Source organism: Alligator mississippiensis, chromosome 6, assembly GCF_030867095.1.
Source record: "Alligator mississippiensis isolate rAllMis1 chromosome 6, rAllMis1, whole genome shotgun sequence".
NCBI lineage: Eukaryota > Metazoa > Chordata > Crocodylia > Alligatoridae > Alligator > Alligator mississippiensis.
In genome coordinates, this window is record NC_081829.1 from 90,032,013 (window position 1) to 90,059,693 (window position 27,681).

Genomic DNA, 27,681 nt, shown 5'->3' on the forward strand with positions numbered 1-27,681 from the left:
CTTGAAATAACACAAGAATCTTCTTCCCCAAACGGGCCAAAAACCTTGTCTATAAAACACCCCCCCTTCTCCCCCCCCGGATTAAAATACATTTTCTTTTTTTAAATGTGAACTCAAAAAACAACCAAACAAACACCAAACTCGTGCAAAAGTTGCAAAAGCACAATGCCTCCACGAAGAGCCCATGTGGAAAGCTGGTGCGGGGCGCGGCGGGGAGCGGAGCTGCGCTGCGCTGAGCGTGGGGCACTGTGATGTCGGCGGGGCGGAGGAGGCGGCTGCGGCTGTGACAGCGGTCCCGGCGCGGCTGCACCGGGCACGGGGCGCCCCCTTTTCTGTTCTTTTTTTTTGCAAGGGAGCAAAGTTTCACCCCGTGTGCCCGCGGCGCTGACTGGAGCGAGGGGCCCGTGGGAGCAGCGCCGACCCCTGCCCGCCCGCAGTGCCCGAGTCCCCTCCCCGGGAAGGAGGGGGAGCGGTGCCCGCCCCGCCGGGGCTGTGCGCGCCTCGCCCGCCCGCCCGCCCGCGCTCAGCCCAGTCCGCGCCGCGCGTGTTCCCGGGCGGCTCGGACGTGCGGCGGAGCCGGGCGGAGCAGCGCCGCTGCCTCCATGGAGCTGCCGGGCTCGCAGCCTCCCCGCGCCGGGCTGCACGCATGCTGAGCCCCTCCGCCGCACCGCACCGCCGCTCCGGGGGGACCCGGCCGCCGCCAGGATGCTCCTGCCCACCTTGTACCTCGTGCTGCCCCTGCTGGGTGAGTGCCCCCACGCCCCCCCGGGGAAGTTTCCCCGGGACTTGGGGATTTTTTGGCAGCCCCAACTCGGAGGGAAACTTTCCCACTAGGGTTTTTCTTCTCCTCTTTTACCCACCCCACCTCCTGGGGGGGGGGGGGGTTGATGGCAGGTTTTCCAGCCCCCAATCCTGTTTGCTGCCAGCGCTGTGGGGAAGGAGGAGGGCTGGGTAGTGGTGGAGAAGGGGTTAATGCCACTTGTTTTTTCCGCCCCGAGGCAAAATAACGGAGACGGGAGGACGGATGGATGGACACCTTGAAAATGCGTGGGGGAGAGCAAAATAAATGCCCAGAGAGACTGAGAGCTGGGGGGGAAAAGGGGGCCTGATTGAAATTGCAGCCCTGGTGGGAACGGGGGGGGGGCATGTCGTGTGTGTCGTCCCCCCACCCCAGCCCAGCGTCAGGAGGGAGACGGAGGCACGGTGGAGCTAGGGAAGGGGGTTCCTATTCCCCTGTGTACAGGAGGCTCCTTCTAGTCCCCCTTCTGCCCTTAAACTCCCCCCTTAGGGTCAGTGCCGCTCAGAGGCGCATCTCTGTGCACTGCCAGGCACGGCCCTGCCCTGCCCTGCCCTGCCCTGCCCCTGTTCGGAGCCAGCAAGGAGCTGCGCTGCCCAAGGATCCCCTGGGCTGCAGCTGTGGGCGCTGAGCCCCTCTGCTCTCTCCCCGAGAGACTTTGTGGCTTTGTTTCCTCTGTCTCCAGATGCACTTTTGTCCGCAGAAGTGAGCGGGCTGCCTGGAGGGGACCGCCTGGACTGCGTGAAAGCCAGCGATCAATGTCTCAAGGAGCAGAGCTGTAGCACTAAATACAGGACACTGAGGCAGTGCGTGGCCGGCAAAGAGAGCAACTTCAGCCGGGCGACGGGCCTGGAGGCGAAGGACGAATGCAAAAGCGCCATGGAGGCTCTGAAGCAGAAATCCCTGTACAACTGCCGCTGCAAGAGGGGCATGAAGAAGGAGAAAAACTGCCTGCGCATTTACTGGAGCATGTACCAAATCTTACAGGGTACGTTGCGAAACACAGACACGCTCCACTCCCCCCCAGCGCAGCATGCTCTCACGGCCCCTCTCAGCCTCACTCCGTGTCACTGCAGAGAGGGGCTGGCCTCGCTGCTCCCCTCGTGCTCTTCAGCTGCGCAGCCAGGACCTCTCCTCTGACCCAGGACCAGCTGCTGCTCTTGGGAAATTTTCAGTCAGGGTTTCCTCCAGGGGACACAGCTGACCTTTGCGAAGCATAGGGCATGAGCATTTGCACAAGCTCCAGCAGCCACCCACCTGTGACTTCGCCCTGACCCAGGAGTTTAAGCACTTGTTAACTAGCTCTCCCTTCCCAGGGGCACTATAGCTACTTAGCTTCCAGGGGCAGGGTAGATGTGAGGTCCAGGTTCTTTTAAAGAAGTCTAGTCTTCCTTTCCCTGCCCTTGTATTTACCAACAGCAGCCCACCCGGGGACAGATGTGTGAGAGAGGGCCCCTTACTTTGCAGAGCATGGCAAAGAAGCTGATTAGAAATGACAGGAGGAAATGGCAGGACCTGCTCCACGCCCACTGAAGTCCTTGGCAAATCTTCCACCCGCTGCTGGGGACAGGAGGGGCCCTTAGTCAGTAGAGATGTATACATCACCCGGGCAGGATTCTGCATTAAGGACCTCTCATTCCCACTCAGGTCAATGGGCAGTGCTGGCTCCTGCCTGCCTGGTGCTTGCCTCAAACATTCATCTTGAAAGCATTTCCACCTTTTTATTGTTTTATTGTTGTTGGGTTGGGTTTTTTTTTTTTTTTGGTTAGTTTATCCAACAAAATGTCAATTGGACTGTTTCAAGGAGCTAAGCATCTGTTGGTTACCCCTTTCATAATCAATCGCTCTACTCCTCCTTTGGACACTTTATGCACTGTAAATCTCTCTCCTCCCAGGAAAGCTTTTTCTTAGGAGGGTTACTTTCAGTGATGCCAGGTTTCAAATGGTCCCTGATCTTTTTTTCTCTTAAGCCAAGGTCTGATGCAAGTAAAAGGGAACTTCCCCTTCCCAGCAGCTCTCTTCTTGGCACCTGAAGACAGGAAATGGTTGTGATGTCACAGACTGTCTCTTCAGATTTGTGACTTCATTCCAGGGAGGAAAAGGGGAGGGAGTTAATGGCAAGGAGGGGGGAAACCTTCCTCTCAAGTGTGCTCATACATAGCCCTTAGTTTCCCTCCTCTAACATGAACAGGTTAACGAGAAGAGCATTTGAATGTTTCAGGGCAGCTTTAACCCAATCCGATTTCATTTAGAATGGAAATAAATAATAAAACCTCCCCCCCACCCCCAAAAAAAGTGTGTGAAAGAAATCCAAATCTTTTGTTGTCCTTAGGAAATGACTTGCTTGAAGATTCCCCCTATGAACCAGTTAACAGCAGATTATCAGACATATTCAGGCTAGCACCAATTGTATCAGGTAAGCAGATTTAAAATTCTTTAGCTGAAACCTCACTGTAATCCGCTTCTTTTAAGTTGGTCTACATGAGTTTTTGAAGTCTGTGAAGTAATGCTGTTTTAGAACTGCAGAGCAACGTGTTTGCTTTCTGGATTTGGGAAATTCGAGGTATAATTAAGGTACTTGAGCAAGTACTATTTTTTTATTTGAATAAGAGTAGATCTGAAGAGGGCTTGTCACAATGATAATTTTGTTCTTGTTTAGTCAATTCCTGAAAATAAATGCTAAATTTACCTGTAGGTGGCAATCTGATTCCCTGTGTTTGTAGTATACAATACAGTTGCTTGCTTTCGAGAACGTAGTCTGTGCAAGCTACCTCCCATTGACACTAAGGGAGATGAGAAAATAATCTCTCAGATCTTGGCATGTGGGTTTGTGTTACATTTTTTACTTTTTGTTTTGTTTAAAGGAGAGATTTTGGAATTAAGAATTGTTTCTCTTGCCTGAACAGTGCAACTGATTTTTTTTTTTTTTTTAAAGAGCTTATTCATGACTTCTCAGCTTTGCTTTGAAGAAATCTTTGCTGTGTGGTTATCTAGACAATTTATACTATTTATATTTTGAGACTTCATTCATTTTGGATCACAAATATTTATGGGAACGGTGAATTTTAGGCAGTGTCAGAGGATACAGGCTGGTATTTGCATTCCAATGTAGTTTTCCAACAACTTCTAAGGATGCAGTCTGTATAAAATACCTGTATGATGTAGTTATGTGGGATGATATCGGCACTCTGAGTATGTCATAGTACATCATAATGTATATTACGTGAACACGCCAATGTTGTGGTTAACTGTTAATTGACATGGTAAAGAGACTTCAGAAAAGAAGTCTGAGACCAGAGCAACAAGAGATTTGATGTGATTGAGGGGTTAGAGAGAGCAGCAAAATAATTTAGGAGCTTAAGTCACATTTACAACATGACTTCAGCACTCTGGGTCAAATTTTTAGAAGCATTTAAGTGATTTGGGATCCTAAATCTCATTGACAGTAAAGGGAACTTTGCCTCTTAGATGTCTAGGGCCCTGATCTTTAAAGGCATTCTGGCACCTAAGTATGCAGCTGGTTACCTACTAGTGTTCCAAAAGGACTAACCCTCTTTGATTTTGATGGGACTTTGATTCCTTTGGGCTCCAGAAAAACCCAGAAAGTGTTTGTTAGCTTTATAGGTATCTACATGCATCTAAAAATCTGACCCCAAGTCATTTTTACAAGATCAGATTTTGGCTCCACTTTTATGTGCTTTTGAAAATGTTGTCCTTAGTCTAGTAGTTGGAGAAACAGTATGGAGAGGGAATAATTGTTTTCCAACTATTTAAGTTGGTCTAATGAAAGATATCAGATTCACCCAAAGAACCTTGTCTGCCTATGGAGAAGGAAAGCATTCCAGAAATCTCTTTTAAAAAATTAAAAAACAGACTAAAAAGTAACACAGCAGTTTCATCTTCTTCTGGTTGCAAGCCACCCAAGCAGTGCTTTAAAAGGTTATGTTGAATTTCCTTAAAATCAGATTTTGATTCATTTAAGATTGTTGTGGTCTGAATAGAGGTGTCTTTTGATAAAATTTATTTCCTTTCATTTTTTAGATGGAACATGTTTTGCCAAGATGGTTATTTTTAAAATGTGTTATATTTTGCAGTTGCTACAGCAACAAAGAAATAACTACACTCAATTCAAATAACTGTAATTATTCCAACAATCATTATTTATGATCCTGTACAGATTGTGACTGATAGCATGCTCTTTGTGCACTCCAAAGTCCCATTGATTTCAATGGAAGTTTTGGGTTTGCAAGAGTTTTGAGATTAGGTCCAGAAGGAGAAGTGAACAGAATGGAGTTTTGACTAGCTGCATGGCAGATATGAAGAGGAAAAAAAGAATTACATATTTGGAAAAGGATGAAGAGAAACGTGTTTAGGAAAAGACATTCTTGATAAGGTTCCACTTGAAGTCAAATAGATTTACCTTTGGTGCAGATATCTTCATATATTTAGGATCACAGGAATTATGCAAGTATCTGAAATCCTGAGGGGTTTTTTGTATTTGTATTAACAGAGTTAGCTGTGGGCAGGGTTTTCATATCTATTTTTCTGCCAATTCTGGATGGTGTTTATATTGCATATTGTTAGGGCCATATGCATCCTCATCAAGACTACAGTGTAATTGAGGGCAGAAATTGGCCCTTGCTTTTAAGAATATAGAGAGTGATCTATCCCATCAGACCCCTCCTGGCATCTACCATCATTGGTTCAGAGATGCCAGAGGATATATTCCTGACTGTCTAGTTTAATAGCTAGTGGATCTATTGTCCATTAATTTCTCTAGTCCCTTTTTGAACCTGCCTCTTCAGCCTTCTGTGGGAATGAGTTCCATAAGTGAACCATATACTACATAAAAAAATACTTTCTTTTGTTAGTTTTAAACCTGTCTAGTCCAATTTCAGTGGGTTTTCCCTAGTTCTAGTATTCTGGGACTTAAGGCTCCTACACACACGTGGGGAGACACGCTGGAAATCCAGTGCGTCGGAGCAGACTCGATGAATCGAGTCTGCTGGAGCATGAACTGGATGAGCTCTGGTAGCCTCATGCATCACGTGCATCAGCTCTGCCGTCCGTCTCCACGCTGACAAAACGGCGGCGTGCGCTTTGAAATATAACACGTCCAATGAGTTTTAGTTCAAAGCGCACCACCGCTATTTTGTCAGCGCGGAGACCTTGATACACATGACGCGCTGGTGCTTTTAATTAGCGCAGCTCGCTAATTAAAGTATATGGCGCCGTGCCAGGAGCACATGTAAAAATGCCCTCAGTGATTAACAGTTGCCTGTTCACTTCTTTCACACCCTTCATGATTTAATAGACTTCTGCCCCATAGCCTTTTGCTTTCCCAACTGAAGAGTCATAACCTTTCCAGTTTGCCCAGGCATTACAGCTTCTCCATACCCCTGATCATCTTGGTTGCCCATTTGGGTACCTTTTCTAATTCTTCTGCATCCTTTTTGAGATGCAGAGACCAGAACTAAAATTTATTTTTGTGGTATTCGATAACTGTTACATAGTATGCAGTCCAGAACTAGTTTGTTAATAATTTATCAGAAATTATTTTACAGTTATCTATATATCACGATTATTTTATAACCAATATTACATTTTAGAAAGTATTAAATTGGTCACCAGTTAAAAAAAAAAACTGAACAAGACACATCCCATAATTTATTGTGATCAGTTCATGGATTTGTAGTACCATGTTCAGATGATCGCCAGTAATGCTATATTTTGTATTTTACTTTTTAAAAAAACTACAAAGAAAGTGTGTATTTAAAAATATAGAAAGGTTAAAGTGGAGAAGTGTGTTCAGTGTTTGTTTCAGTTGTGATAAATTTATTTTTTCTCCCATGTTTAGGTCCTAACTTTGTCTCCCTCTATATGTATAGCAACCTCATGATTCAATGCCTTCTTTAAAAGGTGTTCTCCCAAATTTTTGCTTGTTTGAAGTCAAAACCAGCCTATTTTCCAGCCCCAGAACCCAGTTTTCTTGCCTTACAGAAGTTGAAACTGCTGAAATCAATTTTGGTGCTGGGCTCACATAGGTTTCCTTTAGAAGTCATATCTGGTTCCTGAGATTCTGTATCTGTGCCATGAAATGCACGTTGACTGATTTAGATAGCTTAGTCTTAAATCCTCTTTCAGATTATAGTATATAATTAATTTAAGGGGTTTTGCTGAATGCCCATTTTTGGTTTAGCCAAAAGTTTTGGGAGCTGGCAGTGCTTTTGGGACATTTACTTCCTCCACAATTGTAGTGAATATGCAAATCTATTGATTGTATTTTGGAGGTTAGCTTAATGCCCTTAGATGATCACATGTGAAGCATGGAAGATTTCATTAGTTTCTCAAATGTTTAATCTATTTAAAAATTCAAAGGTTTCAATTTTACCACAGAAGGAACAGTTTGGCTTCAAACATAAAATATTGAGTAACCCCTCCTCCCTTTAAATTGGTATTTGATATTGTTCCTTACAACTGGAAATACAAACTCTGCACTAAATCTTATAATTTTAGAATTCACTCATGCATTTTAATAGTCATTTCAATAGCATATTGAAATAGAGCATCTCATGTTAAAATTACAGCTATGTGTAGTTGCAGAAATATTTACAAAAGAGATGTTTCTGAAATGTATCATTCACTTCAACACAAAATGGAAAGCTACTAAAGTGGAACAAAATGCTTAAGACCATTTCTGTAAATTAGTATAAAGGGAATATACAGTGGCTAAGAGAAAGTATTACTATTTAGTGACTCTTTTAAGAAGTACTCCTTGCTATGTGTACGTGGCTCCACTTGTGGGTTGAGTGGTTTGTCACAAGCTCCTTTTTCCATTATTCAACCTTCTTATGTGTCCCTTACTTCTGGAAGTGATCTCATGTATGTAGGACCTTTTATGGCATTAGATGTCTTTACACATGCTCTGGGGGCGGGTTGCTTTAATTAGAGCAGCTCCAGAGAGCTGCTTTAATTAAAGTGCCTGCAGTGTCTCTCGTATTCGGCATCGCATGCTTCAAAATGGCGGTGGGGGCACTTTAACTAAAGCCTGTGGGTCAATGGTATTCTTTTTTTACTCTCCTCAGTCGTCAAAAGCCTTATTGAAGTTGTGGTTGCGATTCTCACATCAGTATGTCCCTAGTAAGAAAGAGTGAAGTTGACCATGGAAAACACTTCCCCCAAGACTTTAGATTTCATCAGGAAGACTAAATACAGGAATAACAGACCTTTGGCATCAGTTACCCCCAGAATTGGGTTAGGCAGGTGGAGCAAAAAAGGTACAGTAGTTTCCTTGAAAGACTTGCTGCCAGCAAAGGAAGGGGAAACCGGCTTGATGAATTCCATGGGTCCAAGGGAATAAACTTCCTTTTTCTTTTGTGTTTAAGGGCCTATGGGGTTTCTAGAGCTCAGCTATTCTCTCTCTCTCTCTCTCTCTCTGTAATATTTAATTCCTTGCATAAAAAGAGGGGGAGATAGGGGCTACACCACTCATTGAATCCCCTAGGAAATGCACTGTTGCTCTTCTCAGATTTCCATGACTGAGTATATTTCCCTTAATCACGTGCGTCATCCTTGTAACAACACAAGAGTTGTGTATCCATCCATGGGAGCACATACTTCACATTTTCATCATTGTTTGACCTTTATATTTTCCTACTAGGTAAATATCTTTTTTTTTTTTATAAGTCACACACAACATCTTTTTCCTTTTTTGTCAAAAACAATAAGTTAACGTCTCTATCCTTGCCAACAAACACAATGCTTTCTCCTTTTGGGCTTTGTCGTGTGTGAATTAGCGACTTCTCCCAGTGACTTAATAGTGTATGACATAACCGACTCTTATAACCCAAGGCCTTTAAGCCTGCCTCCATTTCTAAACAAGCGTATGTATTCCATGTACTAGGTACTTTTGCTAATTTAACACTTACATAGTCTTTTTGAGACTGTTTTCTGAAACTGTTAGGATGCATTATATTTTTACAACATTTGAATTATTTACGAACTATGAGAAAATACTAGCATTGGTTTTCTTTGGATGTTTAAAGTGCACTTGGTAGCTATTTTGCTTTTGTTTAGACTGTTACATTCTTTTCGCATGTTAGAGATGCATTTTATGTTCACTTAATTTCAGAAACAAAGGACTAGATCCTTTTAGGTTAAAAGGAGATTTACAGTCGCTGTAGTGAGTTCAGGATCAGTTCTATTACCTCTCAATTTTTATTATGTCTTCCATTGTAATTTTTTGGTTTTAGTCCTTTTTTTATGTGCACAGAGGGCTTTTGAGTGCTGAGCACCACAGAAGTACATATGTATTACTAATTATGGTTGTTCTTAGATTGTTGTCATTTATAATTATATTTTTATGTGCAAAGTAGTTTTTGCATTAATCAGAGTAATAGCCCCTGGGCCAATATCTGATATTACTTGGACTGGTGTAAAATATGGACTAATTCTTGTCTCCAGGAGAGATTTGTGGCCACTTGGCCTAGCCAGGGGGGGGAAAAAAAAAGCAGGCATCCACTTCAGTTGTGTTTGTAAAGGGAAAATAGCTTGGGAAAAAAAATCTTAGCATGAGCATACACAGTTGTTCGTGTGTTCATGGTGTTCATTGACATTTCTGTCTGCTGATTCTCTTTGTACAGACAACCAGGCTTGCTTCCCATTAGATAACAAGTTATCTGAGGTGTATAAACACTACTTGCTGATTTCCCACTTCTGCTTTTTATGATCAGATTGGACTCTACACAAAAGAAAATCACTTTGATGACTGTTGACTCTCTGAAGCACTTTCAGTTTGCTGTTTTGTGTATCCCTGGAAAAAGAACCTGATTCTGTTAAGCGATTTAAGTACCTTTCTAAAGTGGGAGACTGGCCAACATAGACACTACTCTTCTTCTTGTTAACCTCTGTAGGAGTGTGAGCAGGCCTCTGCACTGAAATCAGGCAAAAAAGGCTAGTGTCAGGATAATGGGTTTACAGTTTAGCTGATGCCTTAATGAGAGGGGAGCAATTTTGTCACAGGTCTTCATGGAAAAGAAGTGGCCTGTGTTGCCTGTTTGTTACCCCTGCAGGCCTCCAAAAGCCAGCATCCATGGAGCAGGTAGAGCTCTCTTTCTTCCCAAGAGTCCAACCAAGTAGGAGCCATGAGCTCAGCATAGAAGGTACCATACTAGCCCTTTGTAGAAGGAAGGAGACAGAGAGAGTATAGTGAAATGATGGAGTCTGTAGGAATATGCCTCATCTCCTGGCATGCTGAGGAGCAGTGCATTTTCTAAGGTTTTTTTTTACCAGGGGTTGCAAAAGAAAAGGTGGTGAGAGGGCAATTGAGTCATTTAAAAGTGGTTTGAGGTTCTTTGTAGGCTGTAGAAATTCTGCTGAGTGTCCCGTTCTCCATGCCCAGATACAGCGAACACTTGTCAGGTCCATGGCAGCAGAGGGTCTTACTTTGTAGGTAGTGGGGAGGCTTCTGTCCACTAAATGCATCTTTCAAGAAAAGCCAAAATTACTTAGGTGGATAAGGTATTGTTTGAGTGTAGCACTTGGATGCAAAGATTATTAAATGCTTTTTAAATTGAATTATTATTGTAGCACTGTTATAGTTGGATGGTTCAAGGGATATGCGAGAAGCAGGATTTGTCTGGTAATATCTTGAACTGAACCATGTGTATGGTTGGAAAAGATGATAGACAAGCTTTCAGGCACAAAATACCCTTCCTCAGTTCACAGCCTGAGGAAACGCCTGAGGGAACAGTGTTTTGTACCTCAAAGCTTGCCTAACAACTCTCTTAAAGATATTAAGAAACAAATTCTGCTTCTAAATACTAAACATTTTGCTCATCATCAAATACTTCTTACATATACGTGTTTTTAATGATACATGATTGGGTTTTTTTTGGCTCGCCCAAGCCCGTCTTAGAATACTTTGTCCAACCTCTCGTAAAAGGCCAGATTCTGTGTCGTCTCAACCGTATTGAATAATACTTTACTCCACGTGTAGTCCCATTGATTTCAACCAGATTATTTGGAGAGTCAAGTGCACAAGGTAAGGACAGAGTGAGAAGCTGACTGTAAAAATTTGGAAAAGACATAGTAACCAACACAGTCACTCCACGTTCGTTGGTACTAGAAGCCATCCGCGATTGTTACAGGGCCCCTAGGAGCAGGGAACTCAACAAGAATATTAGGGCATAAGGTTCCCGCAATGCTCTTTTATTGCAGAGACTGGCAAACAGCCACCTCAGTCCCAAAAGCTGGTAGTGGTGGCTGGACACAGCACAGAAGGATAGAAAGAGGGTGAGAGAGAGAATAAACCATGTGACAGATTTTAGTAGTAGTGGTAGTTTAGTGTCATAAAGGGCTCAGACATTACAAAGATGAGGATGGGATAAAACCTGCATAGATCAGAGGGCACACGGATTAGGTGTACTTGCCCGGCAGAGCTCCTATGGTACCCAGCCGAGGATGGGGCACTTGGTGAACACACAAAGAGAACAATTGCAAAAAGAGCAGCACGCTGCCATGTGTCATTCTCAGGGGCAGGATCAGGGTGATCCAGTCCCGTTTCATTTTAAAACACTTTCAAAATTATACCAGCGTTTTAATTTGACTCTTAGGAATTATTTTGACAGTACTAAAAGACCCTGGAGTATCTGTCAACTGTTGACAGTATGTTCAAAATACGATTGCTAAAGTGCTTGTGTTTTAATGAAGACAAATAAGAATTCTTGCATTGTAAGACAGAACTTGTTTGTCATAGGAGATGATAAAGTATGCGGGGGATTCATCTAAGTTAAGCTTCTGGAAGGAATATGGTTAGAGGATTTGATTCTAAAAGTATGGTACAAGGAGCAGTTTTTCTGTTTAGAGAGATTTGCCAATGCAAACATCATAGTTTATTTTTATAATAGTATTTTGCTTACTTTTTATAAAAAAAAACAACACATTTCATTTATTTTGGCACCTTCTAATCTTTTCCTTGGATGGAACTCATGCAATAATATAGGAAAGTAACTAATTAACGCTATTTCTGTTGTTTCTTTTCCCAGCAGAGTCCTAGTTATGATGTCAAATACATAAAAACCAGTTTTTATGAATGTCAAGGTATTGTCCTGTACAATCTGCACTTAGGTTACAAATGTAGCATGAGAACTACATGACACAAAGCGTAATGACATAGAGATAGCTATTCCTTTGTAGAAATTTGCAGAAATGATGGGTTGTAAAGAGAGTTGAAGATATCAAACAATTTGAATAGAAACCCATAAATAAAGATGAATTTCTGCATTCGCTGGCTATATGATTTTATCACTTTCTGATGTCCATAAAATACATTTTCCCATTAAAGTTTTGTCATGCAGCTGATGAGGTTCAAAAGTGTTCATGCTTTTGCAATCTTCCTTTTAACTTCTATATCATAAGCCCAGTACTAAAATTCAGGATGGTAAAAACTGAATTCCTTGTGCCTCTCTTCCTCCACAGTTCTGCTTTTCCACAAGGCCAGCAACCTCCATGCTGCTGTTAACACCTCCTTCTCCTTTGTCCCTTTTAGGGTATTGCTCAATGCTATCCATTCTCCCCTTACACCATGTCCAAACCCCATCTCTTCCCATCCTTAGTTCCCAAACTCTTGGTTATGCCTTGGTAAACTCCTTTAGCCACCTCACGGTCTGTCGGGTTTTCCTTTTCTCCTCTCTGATGTAGCCAAAATACATCCAAATTCTTCTCCCTGGGTACCGCTCACATCACTTCACTGGCTATACTTTCCCTTTTGACCGGTTTTTTTTTTTTTTTTGGTTTCTCACTTTCACTTGAAGATTGCTGAAAATGGCAGGAACTTCAGGAAAGCTGTGAAGGATGAGAGGGGTTTTGTCTGGAGAGATGGGACAAGGAAGACCCTGTGGGTCTAGGTGCGCCATAAAAAAAAAAGGGACTAAAAGGGGCAGTTAGATAATGTGGCAAAGAGAAGAGGAGTCACCAAAGGCAAAGGCAGCAAAGGCAGACCATGTAAAGCCATGAAACATCTTGCCGAGAGTTGTATTAGGTGATTGAGCATCACAGGATTCTTATATACATATGCATGGATAAGAAAAGACTTGAAATAGTTTGATTATTTATATTTGCATACGTAGGAATTAACCATTTAACCCTAGAAAACAAAATGACTGAAAGCTCTAACATATTTATGAATACAAATAGTTCTAGGTCCTAGTCAAATCATACTAACTAATTTGTTAATCCTGCTTAACTCATATGGTAATAGTTTCTCTCTACATTGTCTTGGGGAAAAATGAATTTAGGAGAGGAAGATAAATTTGACAGGCTTTTAATGATAACATCATAAATTTAATGATAAATCATAAATCACAGGTAAAATAATGAAAGTTTTTACTGGCCCTTTGGCTAGCAATCCCAAAAGATTAATGTCTAAATAAACAGAGATCTCCAGTTATTGTTTTTAAAAAAGCAGGAATTTAGTCTGTATACTAGTACCTTTGAATTAATGAACATTGAAGCAACAGTTTAAAATGTCTGTTAGAACAACCATTTAGTATTATGTAGGAATAAAAAGTTTGCATGCTATTAATAAGGAAGAAAACTTTGGTTGAGCAGATTAAAAGCGGTAGCTGTATGTACTGTGTATGTGTGTGTTTTAAATAAACTAGATACCAATCAGGAACCCTTTCCTGCAGATAGTATTCACATTTATATTGATGTCAGTGGACTGATTCATATGTCTTAAGTTGTGCAGGATTGTGGTCCAATTGCAAGAGTAAGTTGTCCTTTTTAGATATGATTGTACATATGGCTTTGGAAATGGAAGATATTAGGCATTAGGTCTGAAACAAACAGGAACTTTTCCGAAATGGAAACAAACCATGACAGAAAAGAGCAAGGTGTCTGAATAATACAGAATTCTGCTATAAATTGATAAATCTACTTGTCAGATCCCTGTTGAGCATTGCATGGATAAAAGTTGCATATACGATTCCATCCTGAAAAGTCATGACAATTATGGGCTTTTGTACATACATTCGTATAGACTGAGAAAATATGTCACTTCTTTCACTGATGGTTATTTCGCTTCAATTTTAGTTTTCTAAAGAGTGAAATGGAGACTGCAACACTTGCAGTGTTCTGGTAACACTTATGGTCTGATGAAGTGAGCTACTCTGAGAGGTTGAATTATATGCGTTTTTAAGTACGCCTTCCCCAAGGCTGATGATGTGTGAGAAGTCCCTTCCTGTTGCCAAATGTCCTACCTTCACAGGAGAAAATTAGAGGGGCCTTGCAAAGAAGTTCAGCATGTTAAAATGTACTTAATCTTCTCTATAATTTTGTGTTAAAATTACTGGACCGTTGTTTGTCTTTGGAGGGGGCCCCCACAATATAAGAACACAGTCTAAATGTAACACCTCTAAAGTGCATTTTTTAGCCAGTGCAGATTTTACTTTAGGACAGTTATGCCGAGAGAGAAAAAAATACATTGTTTTCCAAAGCTGGAAACATGTAATTATTCCATTTCTGACCTGGTGTGCCAGTTATCTGTAAGTCCCATTTCTACTGTAAAACTAAATCCAACTTATTTCTACTCCAAAATGACCTTGGCAGCTGGAACCTTTTTGAAAAATAGCTCTGGGAACATAGATGTGTAAATGAAAGTAAATTAATAATTGATACCTTTTATTTAATTTGTTTCTCAATTTAAGGAAGAACATGCACAAGAAAAGTGCCTTCCTGATGATATAAAACCAGCCTTGAGCTATTCCTTCACAGATCAGGTCCAGCACAACAGAGGAAAGCAAATGTTTGTTATGTGGCCCTGTATTGCAGACCTGCAAAGATCACTTCTAGAAATGGAAGGATAGTTCATTCTTTATGCCCTGAACCAGTCCTTTACTGATTAGCAGGGACAAAGGTGTCAACTCTAAGGGAAATTTCCATAGCATTGGCACCCATGTCATAGAAAAGATACCTTCAGACTCATTCCATGTAGTCCATTGTGCAACTTGATAATGATTGCTTTTGATTACTATGCAGCCAGGTTGCAGGTTGGGTTGAACCAGTCGTGTAATGGTTTCATCTCTTTCGTTAATCATTATTCCTTCTGTTGCCATGAATAGTGCATGATTATGGTATTTTTTTTTATACAAAATGTCAGTTGCTTGCTCATCCTTTAATGGCAGTGGTACAATCAGGCTTATAATAGTAGGTACTGTAGGTAACTGCCATGTAGATTTTTAATTGTATTTTGTGTTAATTCCTAACGAGCCAGAAAATGTTCACACTTGTTATTTTTGAGTTTTTCCTGCCCATTACTGTGTTCTAGAAGCTCAGTATTTAGGTAAATTTCATTAACACTAATTGAAAATAAGCTTATAAATTCCCCATGTTATCAATAAGAGAGTACTTTCCTTTATCATCAGTTCATATTAGGCTTTAAAGCTGATGAACTGTGGCATTACTTTAAAGAGAAAATGTCAGCATAAAAGTCTTATCTAAATCAATATCTGTCTGAAGCCAACTAAACAATAATTAGCTATTGCTCCAGTTTGCCTTGTTTAAAAAATTAAATTTGTAATGTAGCAACTGTAAAGAATGGTACAATGTAGCTTTCTGAAATGAATTTGAGAGCTTTAAATGTGTTTTTAACCCTAGACAGAACAAAGCAAAACAAAAGCCATGTCTAAAAGGTAATCGATAAGTTCCTATACCGAGGACGGTGACTTGAGGTGAAAGAAATTGATTTGGTAAATGGCAGTCCTTTCCTCTAAAGCTGTGCTCAGTGGGATCTTCAGAAAACAATTGTACATTCCTGTAATGCAGACAGTATGCGGTATCTGGCCCAGACTGTAAACAGAAGGAAATTAAAATGCTGTCATTTAAAATAAAACTCTTATTTACAAGTTAAAGAATGAATTATTTTGGCCAAAAAGGAATAAATACTGGGCAAATTGCCTTCTCCTTTTTAACAATTGTATATGCTAATTGAAGGACTGGGACTGCTTTGAAGAATCAATACTGAGGAATGTTTACTAACTAGTTTTAGTCTTTAATCAGAATGAGAAATATAATAAATGGTAATGGCCTTAAAGTTCTCCAAAAAAAAAAAAAAGCCTCCTTCTCATGCAGCTATAAGACTGGAGAATGTGAAAAGAACGCTTCATCGCTGTTAGTCACAGCGTCTACATAACTGTACATAGCTGAAATACTACATACTGCGTCTGTGGCAAAAGGGTAGGGCTGATAGATGAGGGAGACCATTCATAACGTATCTTCTTGCAAATGCTACATGTTGAACAAAATCAGACTCAAGCAGCATGCCATACAAAATTAAGGGTTGTTATATATCCTCCTTCACTATTTTCTACGTTTTTAAAAGATTTCTAATGTTTAAAAGATGGTTAATTCAGAAAGCCTTGCTACCTGCAAAAGTTACTTTGCAAATTATCTTTTCCCTGAGCTGAATGCTGCAGTCTGATTTTTTTTTTTTTGTAGCAGCTTTTTATTGTGTGATGCAGTAGAAAAACAGATACGTTTCCTATTATTACTATTTATATTAAGAATAGTTTATAAAAATGTGTTGGGGAAACTTGTAGACTTTTTTTTTTATCATGGTGACTTCTGAAATGCATATTATTGGTGTACAGTAAATGTATTCATTCCAACTGTTTGTTTTTAAAGAGTAGCAAAGCTATTGAAATACCCACCTCTCCAGATCACCCTGCAGCTATCTGAAGACGGTGCTTTGGCTAACTGCCAAAAAATACTGTATAATATGTATTCAAGAAGAGGAGGAGATCTCTTTGAGGTATTTTTACCACTGGGGGACTCCTGCTGTTCACAGTGCTCCTGAGTGTTTTGGAATATCTTTAATTTGTTTTAACTGTTTGAAGTCTGGTTTGTATTCAGTATTTAGCTTGTAGGAGTATTGAAAGCAGGTGCAGCCAGGTTACACGTCACGGAGGATAAACAGTAGTCTTATTTGATAAGCGGAGTATTTATCTATTTCACACTTGTATACACGGATATTAGCAGAAGGCAGTTTCTCTGTGCACATAACACCAACATTAAAAGTTGTGCACATTGATAGAAATTATGGCTGAGTTCTTTTCTTTGGCAGTTTTGTCCTTTACTTTTTATAGGGTTCACTAAGATATTGGCTCAGGTAAGTAGATGTTGACAAGGCTCTAGCTATGCATTTTAAATGCAAAAAGATAAATTAAGTTATATTTGGCAAAGATGAGTATTCCAAGGGCAGGCAACTCATGACTTAAGCTTTTCTTTTTAGTCATCTGCATTCTGACAGGCTGTAATTTTTGGTCTCATACTACTTCTCCAATTAGATAACACCAATGAAGTATGTACCTTTAACCAAGATAATCGCTGCTGATTATAATTAATGTTTTGAATCATACTGCACATGCTTAAGAACACAGACTTCAGGCTTTTGCAAATACAGCTCTTGGATCTGGGTGGGTTTTCGTCTCTTCAGGCTGAAATATGTATTTCTTTCTACTCCTTTACTAGCAGAAGCTCTGGTGGGTAACTTGGCACAACCAGGAGCTCATTTCCTTGAACTACCAGGCCATTCTTCCTAAGGAGCATTGGCCTTTTTCCATTCAAGGAGATCTGGTTACTTTATGGTTCCTTTATACACCTTTCCTGTCTGTTGTAAGGATTGGTTTTCCTGTGGATGCAGAATCCAATCTACCTCCTTTGTGGGGATTTGTGTTAGTCTAGTTCAGGCATGGGCAAAATATGGCCCACAGGCCAGGCACAGGCTTTGAGCGGCTGCAGCGGCAAGGGGGAGGGACTGCTTTTCTTCCATGCTGAACAACAGTTTCCACCTGGCTAGTGCTGCTGCTGCCTCTGTTTAGCATGAGCAAGTAAGCCCGGAGCAGGCGTGGAGCATGCCGGGTTGGGGCTGTGGCCAAATTCCAGCTGGTCCACTCCTGCCAGAGCCAATCCAGAACAGACATGGGGCAGGCGGGGCTGCGCGCTGCTGGCGGTGGGGTGGTGGGGACGTGCCGCAGGGCGTACAGGTTCTGGGGAGTTGTGGGGCAGGGGTGGGTGCTGACCGGCTCAGGGAGGCATGTGTGTGGGGCCTCCCATGCACACCTCACCGTGCCCAGAAACCTTCCCCCACAAACCCCAAAAGCCACACCCCCCCCACACCCCACACTCAGGCCCCCCCACACACACCCCCGCATGCCTCTGAGGGGAGCCCAGCTCACTGCTACGCACTTGCATCTAACCACATACATGCACCCACACACCTCAACGCACACCCCATACCCACTCCCCCCACACACACCCAGTGACCCTCTGCTTCCACATACCCCACAAACCCCAAACACAGCCACACACACACCCACACATCCCCACAAACACCCCCATACTCACCCACATCCACACACATCCACACACACAGCCACACCCTTCCCCACACCCCACATACACACACATCTACATACATACACACAGAGCCCCCCGCAAACCCCACACCCACCAACCCATACCCTCCACACCCCTCCACACCCCTGCAGTATACAAGAGTAAGACTTCATTTTGAGCCATTATACAATCACCACTATATACACAACAAAGCACACACAAATCAGGAGAAAAATATTCTTTTAAGAAAATTAAAATATGTTATTGAGGATGTTTGTTTTAGTATATACTTTTTTTTTTTGCCAGTTCCATGATGCCAAACCCCCTTCCCAAATGGAGTACATCTGGGCTGAGGGGAGGGACTTCCAGTGACAAAGCTCAGGGCTGGGGGCGGGACTTCCAGTCCCAAGATGGCAACCAGGGGGCGGGGCATGTGTCAAGGGGTGGGGCTACCCTTGCAATTCTCAACGGCTCGCCAAAACTCGTTAAACAGCCCTCCAGCTGAAATGATTGCCTGCCCTGGTCTAGTTTATGCAATATTTTTGTTTGGAGCATTTCTGTAGTTGTAAGTTTGGAGGTAGCTTTTTATATTGTCTGGCTGTTAGAATCCCTGTATATCTGCAGATGAGTAAGGAAGGTCAGATTCTGCGACTTGTAATTCTTCCTGGTACTCTCACATAATGCCATGAACTCTGTAAAAGCTTTGTAAAAGCTTAAAAGCTTTATTATCTGGCACCCACAGGTAAGGGAGGGTACTGGATAACAAAATATGCTGGATAATTGAGTGGCCCGAACAGGCGTCTTTGCCTGTTTGGGCTGCCACCTGTCCTGCCACATCTGGGGTGTTGCTGCCCCTCCCACTGCGTTGCCGCCTATCCCGCCTATCCTGCTGCATCGCTACCTCTCCCATGGGCCGCGAGGGACAGGGAGGGGGGACCGGTGTAGCCTGTTACACCCCGGGCTGTGGGGGCTTGGCAGCGCAGGCTGCTTTACCCCAGGCTGTTGGGGCTCTGTGAAACCTGAAGTGCCACAGTGGGCACTTCTGGTTTCACTTTTCCCTTACAAGTCGGCATGCCCGTTAACAGTGCATGCTGGCTTGTAAGGTGCTGATTAACACAGCTTTTGCTATACTAGCTTTGAGATGCTTCTTCTCATGCAGGTTGTCCAGGGTAGGATCTCTCTGCTCACAGTGCTGGGTTTTTTTTGTTTAGAGGTCGATGCCTCTTCCTTACGGCTAGGGACAGACATTACACATAAACCAGTTTAAGTGATCAGGAACTAGTTAAACCATGTTGCAGATCATAGGCTCAGTGCACATAAACCAGTTTCAAAATGGCTGAAACTGGTTTAAGATAAACCTGGTTGAATCGGACTTAACTGATTTGGGTCAAACTAGTTTATGCAATGTTTGTCTCAGATCCCTTGCTGGTTTAAGCTAAACCAGAGACCCCCAGCACCCTGGCATGCTCTCTGGGCTGGGCTCTCTGCTCCTGAAAACAGAGCTGGCCCCACCTGCCCCCCTGCTCCCTGGCCAGAGGTCTGGTGGAGACTTCAGGTACAGCCAGGTTTGCCTGACTTGCTCCTGCCCCAGCCCCCTTTGCTGCTCAAACAGGGATCCCCCCTCCCTCCCATCTCCCACAGCACAGACCCCAGCCCCACAGACCCTAGGCATGTGGTATGCTAGCTAATGCTGAGAGGTGGCTTTGTGTGTGTGTCCAATTTCACTGGGACAGGCAGACAGAACAGTGTCCACTTAGGGCTTTTTGGAGCTAATCAACAGGTTCAGAGAGGCTATGGTTTTGCTGATGGGGTGATAAACATTATTATTATCCCCCTGCTGGCTTGCTTGCCTGTCAGTTTGCTGCAGACAGTATGAAGAAGCAGGGAGGGAGATTGAAAAGCTTCATATAATCAATAGATGCATGTACTGTACCCCCCAACCCCCCACCTTGTCTCAGAGTGGTAGCCTGGGACTGGGGTCTGGCAACACTCCCGCCCCTTGAGCAGCCCCGGCGGGGAAAAGCCTGGGATGGTGCAAGCAGACCACCCTAATCAGAGGTCCAGGGCCTCGCCACGCCCCCCCACAGCTCAGCACTTTGCAAAGGAAGGGAGGGCTCCTCTAGCAGCCCTCAGCTTCTAGCCCGAGCCACTGCAGGCATGTGTCTGAATTTCCTTAGTCCAGAGAGAATGTCTGTATGGTTACAAAGCAGTTTAGCCTAGCTGGGTTAGACTAACCTACAAACGTTGAATCAATTCAGGCTCAGGCTTTTTAAATGTCTGTCCCTAGCCTAAGTGTCAGTGAATCTATTACAAGAGAGAAATCAATTCCTAGAGATCTAGGCTAGGTCATAACTCTTCCCTCCCCCTTTAGATTATCTAGAGGCATTTGGAATAAAATCTCTTCCCTCTTTCCTGATGACACAGGATTGATGTTTCTTTTTGCCAAGAGGGATCAGTTTCCCCGCACACATCCTTCTAAGATTAAAGGAGCCTAAGAGAATTCTTGGAGTTGTGACTAGTTTATGTAGGAGGTTTGGAGCAATTTAGAATAGCAGTCAGAAATATGTTTGAGCCGTGGGATGAAACAACCCTGCTTGGATTTGAGGCAAGCCTGTGTGTCTGACCTGGTTGCTGCTGCTGCTACTGCTTTTTCCCATTGCCTAACTGCAGCATGGGTAAAGGCCCCCATCACCAAAATGCCAACCCCTGCCCCACTGCTTTACAGGCTGGATCCAGTGGCTCTGCAGGCTATAGGTTGCAGGCCCCGATCTAGAGGGTTTTCTGCAATCCTGATCTTGTATTTACCATATTTACTCAAATACAAGATGAGATTTCCCTCCCCCTCCCCCCCCCCAGTTGGTATGTGGGGAAAAAAGCCCCTCATCTTATAATCACATACAAGGAGACGTCCTCATATATGTTGTCTACCATTAAACTGCTGCCAAAAGCAGCATGTATTCAGTAATGGAAACCATCCATTGGGTTGATTAAATGCAGCCAACCCTGAGCATGACTATAAAGCACATGGCCCACATTGGGCAAACATGCTGATGGGAATTTTTTTTTTTTTTATTGAACTCAACATTTTGTTAAAAAAAACCCAAACCTCTTATACATATTTACAAATATCAAACATTATATCATCCAACAAAGGCTCATAACGTATTAACTCCTCATCTGTTACCACTTTCCAATAACAACATTATCTCGTCCCACAAATATCCCCCTTCCTAACCTCTCTCTCCCCCACTATCTCAGACACTTCTCAAGTGAATGCATATTTCCATTTATCTTTCCTCCACATCTCCACCCTCTTCCTCTCCTCTTCCTCTTCCCTTTGCATGTAATATTTGAGCTCAAACAGGGCTAGCTGTAAACTTTCCTTCGCAGTAAAATCCATTCCTTTTGCGATCATCAAGTTCCTCACTTTTGACAGTGCTGCATTAACACAGATCACCAATGCCCATACCTTCCTTTCTTAACTAACCCATACATGACTGTCTCAAAACTTACCATTCACTTCTAAAATTTATAAAGATCTCTGTGCCCTCTTCCAAACCTCCTGTGCAAAGTTGCATTCCCAAAATACATGTACCACCAATTCTTCCCCGCTGCACTTCTCCCGTACTCATTTTGCTGTTGTTCCCAAACCCCACCTATATTGAACCTCTCTTACTGTTAAAAAACCTCCTCACCATTCTCCACATCAGGTTTAAATGTTCCCCTTTTAAATCTTCCACTGTTACCCATTTCCACACTTGCCTTGTTTGTTGCTCCAACAAATCATCCACCTCGGTTGCTTTTGTCTTTCCCTCTGATTTCCTTCAAAATCCTTCCCATTTCTTTCAAACTTTGTATCTTTAGCTCTTCCAAAACTTGTACTTTAATAACATTTTCTGCTCTCTCATAATATATCAGCATTTTCCAAGCCCACTGTCCCTTCCACCCTGTCCTATATAGGCCCATCCTCTGCAGCCACTTCCCCACCCAAAATCTGCCAAAATTTCCCAATTTTCCACTTTCTTCCAATGCTTCCCTCATCACCATTCTAGCATAGTGTGCGTAGATAAATGTCTCTGTGTCCGGTAGTTCCCTGTGGACTCTCATCCCTTATATAATTCCTTCCTGAGAATCCGTTCCATTTTAGAAACCCGGAAGAACATACAAATCAGACGCTGGATTTTCCTACTTTGAATCTATGATGGAGGATATACTATACCCACAGACAACACAATGGGTTGGTGAAACACCTGTTTCACCAGCTTTACCTTTCCTGCATATGACAAACCTCTTGTGCTCCAAAACCCTAAAATTTTCCTAACCCATGACCGTATCTCTTCCCATGCTTTTGTACCTTTCCCTTTTATATCAAGAACCACTCCTAAGATTTTTATCTGATTTTTAACTACCCTCATGCCAAACTTTCCTGGATCTCCCCAATTTCCGATCCTCAACACCTCGCCCTTGGTCTTGCTGACTTTCGCCCCTGAAGCTTCCCTTCACCAGGACCTGGCTCTGTGCTGTGCCATACAATAATTCCACCCAGCCTACCAACTTTTCCGAGAATCTCATTTTCAGCAGGACTTCATACAAAAACTCATGCATTACCCTGTCGTACGCTTTCTCAAGATCCAAGTTTGCTAGCACCACATTCCATTTTCTGTCCTTTACTTACTCCAGCACATCTCTCAACACCCAGTGTGTTGCACAGTTCTTGTCCCTTACACTGCATGTGTTTGGGCCTCTTGTATGACCTGATCCAGAACACTTCATTCGTATCACTATGACGTTCACCAGGATTTTATCATCTGTATTCAATAATGTGATTGGCCTTCAGTTCTTGAGGCATTCTTAATCTCCCTTCTTATATAGTAGCACCACTACTTCATCTGCAAAACTCTGTCCCCAATCTTTCTTTCTTCCATTATTCTTTCCCACCCATGGCCAGAATTTCACATAAAATTTGGCTGGGAGTCCATCCTTTCCTGGTGACTTGTTTCCTTTAAAAGTTCTCAAACCTTTTTCTACCTCTGTTATCCTTATTCAACTCCCCCCCCCACCCATCCTTCCTTTTTTTCTCCACCTTTCCTTCATGTCCACCAAAAACCCCTTCTTCTTCTTGCAATCAATTTTTCACTTTCTGTACAAATCCTCATAGAAGTCTGCCACAAGGTTCAGTACTTCCTTTTGGCCTTCAACACAGTCTCCATTCTTCTTTTTCACTCTTTCCTCCTCTCCCTTTTCTTTCCTGACTCTTGCGGCAAAGTATGAGTTCCATTCTTATCTTTCCGCCACCTAAGGTGCTTTTCCCCACATATCCTTGAAACCTTCCTTGATAATTTTCTTTAACATCTTTGAGGAACTGTCCAACTCCCCCTCTGCCCTTCCCCCCCCCCCACTGTCTCCTTTCTCAATTATGCAGTTGAAGTCGCCAACTATGACTCTGTGTCTCCCCCTCACCATATACATTTCCAGCTTCCGGAATAAAGCCACCTTCCCTTCCATTTCTGCAGGTGTATATATGTTAAACAACTCTACCTCCATCTCTTTTGTCTCCAACAACAACCTCTGCATTCTTCCTTCTGCTAACACTTGCACTTACTTGACTTTAACCTCCGGGTTTTTAATTAACACCACCACCCCTGCTGCCTTATTCACGTTTGTCCCCGATCACCATGATGACCCCAAACCCCATCTTTTCTCCAGAGATTTATATTCACCCTCCCTCCCCCCATGGTATTCCACACCCTTGTGGACATATCACATCTGCATCGAGAAACCTTAAAGTTGCTACCATTCGGCCCCACCTTTTCCTTGTCAATAAACTTCTTACATTTAAAGTTGCAACACATAGCACTATGATAAAGAAAAGGGGGAAGCCACTGGTCCTTGTCTTCCTTGTTTTACGGGTCGTCCATGATCAGTGACTCTGTCCCTCCCTGGTTCCTCATCCCAGTCACTCTCACCAGGTTCTCCAGGGCTTCTAGATTGAGAGAGGCTCCCCCACTACTTCTTCCTGGCTCAGCAGACCTTTTCTTCTCTATTTCCAGCATATTGTTCCCCTCCAGTGTCGCTTCTCCCTTCTCCCCCTTTCCGTCTTCCACTGTTTTCTTCTTCTGTGACCGTGACCACCTTTGTTTCTTCCTTTTTCCTACCCTTGTTTCCACCCTTTCCCTTCCTCTAAAGCAGAACTTTTGTCTCAGTCAATCTCCCGTATTTCTTTCTCTACTTTTGTTTCCATGCTTGTGCTTCCATGTCCCCTCTCCTCTGCTAGTTGGTGTGCTGCTTCTATAACACTCAGTCCACCCCTTTCCACCTCCGGTGTTTCTTCCGTGTTCCATGGTAATAAATAGGGGAGAAAGTGTCTCCTGGCCCAGATGCATGTGGTTCCTCAACTCTTGTTATTCTCGCATGTAACTGAATGACATTTTATATACTTTGTCCTAAACTACACATAACAACCAATGTCATGGGCCTAAAAATCTGGCCTTGGTATCACAGCACCCAACTCCATCCTAACTTGGGAGCCCCTCTCTGTGATCACGTAGCTACTGATAAGGTAGAACTCCATAACCGTGATCTGAGCAGATGACACGTCTTGATATCTGCTAAAACCATTTTCAATTTGTTTTAATCATACCAAGTGGAGGAGGTTGTTTTTTTTGATTGGGGTAAACGACTCCATATGGACCCCTTTACCTTTTCTCTGCAAGCACTCCTAAACTAACTTCTTTGCTTGCCTGTGCAGCCGATCTCCATTCGTGTACATTCAGTAGTTGTAGCTGATGTATTATAAATTTGCCTAAGATAAACCAGTAACTCTGCAACCCATTACTAGTCTGTTCATTTGTGAGGCTTGAACTAATGTGCTGCTGCAGACTCTCCCTGAAATTCCACTACTAGGCGGTGTCAAAATTCCACATTACTGATTCTCCTGAGATCTGTGTTTATGTTCCTCCTCTTCTCTTCTCTGAAGACTTCAAAGAAGTGATGAAGGCAGAGGGGAATGGAGACACAGATGTGGTGGTAAATGGCTTTTGGTTATAGGATTCAGTAACAGAGGGGCATGCGCATACTCTTAAAGTGGCTAACTGCTTTGAAATAGCTTCTGTAACTGCACGGTAAGGCATAGACTCTCCGCCTAGTTCTATAGAGACAATGCTGTAAAAGAAATGACTTCACTCAGCCTATTTTTATTTGTTAAAGGATACTGTCCACACGCAGTTCTATCTTTCGCTCTCCTGAAACAGTATCCTGTGATATCTGTCGCATAGCATTAATTTTATACTGTAATTAAAATTTAAGCAGGCACATTTTTAGCAGTTTTCTTTTCCTTGGCTGGCAATTAGATGTGTTGAAAAATCAATTCAAGTATATACAATTGCATAACTAATAAATTGAGGCAGGGTGACAGAAGGAAAAAAAGTAACATGTACTAAAAAAAACCCCCAAAACCTGACAAATTTGTAAAGCTGCAAAATAAAGGGCTTCACTCACATAAAGGACAAATTTAGCCACAAAGCCTTTTGCATATTTTCCTCTATGAATACTAAGAAAAATAACCACTGCATTAAATTGTGAACCCTGTAGGCAGTATCATTTTCCATGAGGTGAATGTGGTGTACTCTGTATTTGACCCTTGAGAGGAGGAATGACCAAGTAGTTTTCTCATGTAGTGCAAATTGAATGGCTTTGCCCGTGATTTATTGTAAACTGCCTATAACTGGAAGTTCAATATACATTTGTTAGATATATAACTATTTGGGACATCAGTTTCCTTGCATCATTTTCTAAGCAAAGTAGTAATTAAAAGCACCTGGTTCTGGGGAGAACTGGTGATAATTTGCTGCTTTAAATCTGTAGCTTTTCCAAGAGAACACAAATAAATGTTTTTGATGCGCAGACCAGGAAAGGAGGTGAAAGTGTTTGTGTCTGTCTTAAGTATTGTTTTAAATTATATGCATTTCTAGCTTTTTCCCCCCCTAATGGATGAATTAAGTCATTTCTGGAGGTAAGCTTATATGGATTCTGATCTCCTCACTGTTTTACTGTTCGTTGGTAATGAAAATACTACAAGAAAGCTGAGTCTAGTGTCATTCTAACCTTTATTTGGAAAATAGAGATTTACAGCTATATGTTATGACAAACTCTTTGCTGTGGAATTAAAGGGTAGATTAAAATTAAATGAACCTGAGTCTAAATTGTATACAGAAAGGAGTGTATACAACTTAAGTTTCAAGATGAGGAATACTGGATTTTTGGTTTTAGCCGTGTTGGTCTAAGGACATAAGCAGACAAGGTTCTTTGCGTAGATGTGATATCTTGTATTACACCAGGGGTGTCCAACCTTTTTGAATGGGGGGCCGGATCATGAACTTTTTATCACCCAGTGGGCCGGCGAGCCATATTCAAAGACCTCACAGACAGTGGTATCGTATCACCCCCCCAAAACGAAAGTACAGTGCTTACTTTTGTTTCCCGTTGCAGCACCTCGGGCCTCAGAACACAGCTTGGAGGGCCACATGGTAGCCCGTGGGCCGTATGTTGGACAAGCCTGTATTAGACCAACTAAGTAGCTGGAAAAAAGTTCTTAGCCAGCTTTCGGGTGCAGTCACCCTTAATCAGGCATAGGGAGTCTCTGCTGGTCTGAGACTCCAAGGAATGAGAGAAGATAAAAGTGGGTAGGATGTCAATGAAAATGTTAATAGGTAGAGATAAGCAAGACAAAAGGAAAGGGGGAAGGGAGCAGGAGGGAAAAAGTCAGAGGGAGATAACAGACATAAAATACAAGGTGGAAAAGAGTGCAGTCTGTGAAAAAGGGAATAGTTGGAGATCAGGAAAGCAGGAATGGGAGAAGCTAAAAATGTGACAGGACGCCAGTGAAAATATAAAAGGGTAGAAGTAAGAAAACAAAAGGTAAAACAAGGGAGGGGGGCGAAGAAAACCGGGGACAAAAAAGGCCAAAGGGAAAACACTACAGTGGTAATAATACAAGATAAAAAAGAGGCTAGCAATAAAAAGGATATGGTAGGGAACCAGGAAGAAAAAGGGCAGAGAAGATGGGGAGGAGAGGAGAGAAAAAGTGTTGGGGGGAGGAAGGTAAGAGGTCAAGTGAGGCAGGTACCATGTAAATCAGATGTCAGGCAGGTTGTAATGTGTCATAAATTCAATGTCTGTATTGAGTCCATGATTTTTAGTACCCAGTAGGTTGATGAAGTGAAGTTCATAGGCTCATTTGTGAAAAGTGTGTTGTAAGTTCCCTTTGAGGATTAGAACTGAGAGATCAGAGACGGAGTGATTGTCCTGTGAGAAATGTGCCCCCACAGGTAGTTGGGTATTTTTGACTTTGATAGATTTTTGGTGTGCGTTTATTCTGGTGCACAGTTGTTGTTTGGTTTCTCCTATGTATTTTCCATCAGGGCATTTGGTGCATTGGATGAGCTATATTACATTTCTGGAGGTGCAGGTGTATGACCCAGTAGTGGTGATGG

At 42.6% G+C, this 27,681-nt stretch overlaps 1 protein-coding gene across 2 annotated transcripts in view; it reads left to right on the forward strand.

Moving 5' to 3' along the window:
• Window positions 1-518: 518 nt before the first annotated feature.
• The window catches only part of GFRA1 (GDNF family receptor alpha 1), a 219,260-nt gene continuing 192,097 nt past the window's right edge, over window positions 519-27,681 (forward strand). Inside the window, exons 1-3 of one of the 2 annotated variants that reach the window (XM_014594635.3) lie at window positions 519-745; window positions 1,482-1,784; window positions 3,129-3,212. In XM_014594635.3, coding sequence (XP_014450121.1) covers window positions 706-745; window positions 1,482-1,784; window positions 3,129-3,212 — 427 coding nt within the window. In that variant the 5' untranslated portion in view covers window positions 519-705. The remainder of the gene's footprint in view (window positions 746-1,481; window positions 1,785-3,128; window positions 3,213-27,681) is intronic. The other variant, XM_019485922.2, reaches the window with a different exon arrangement.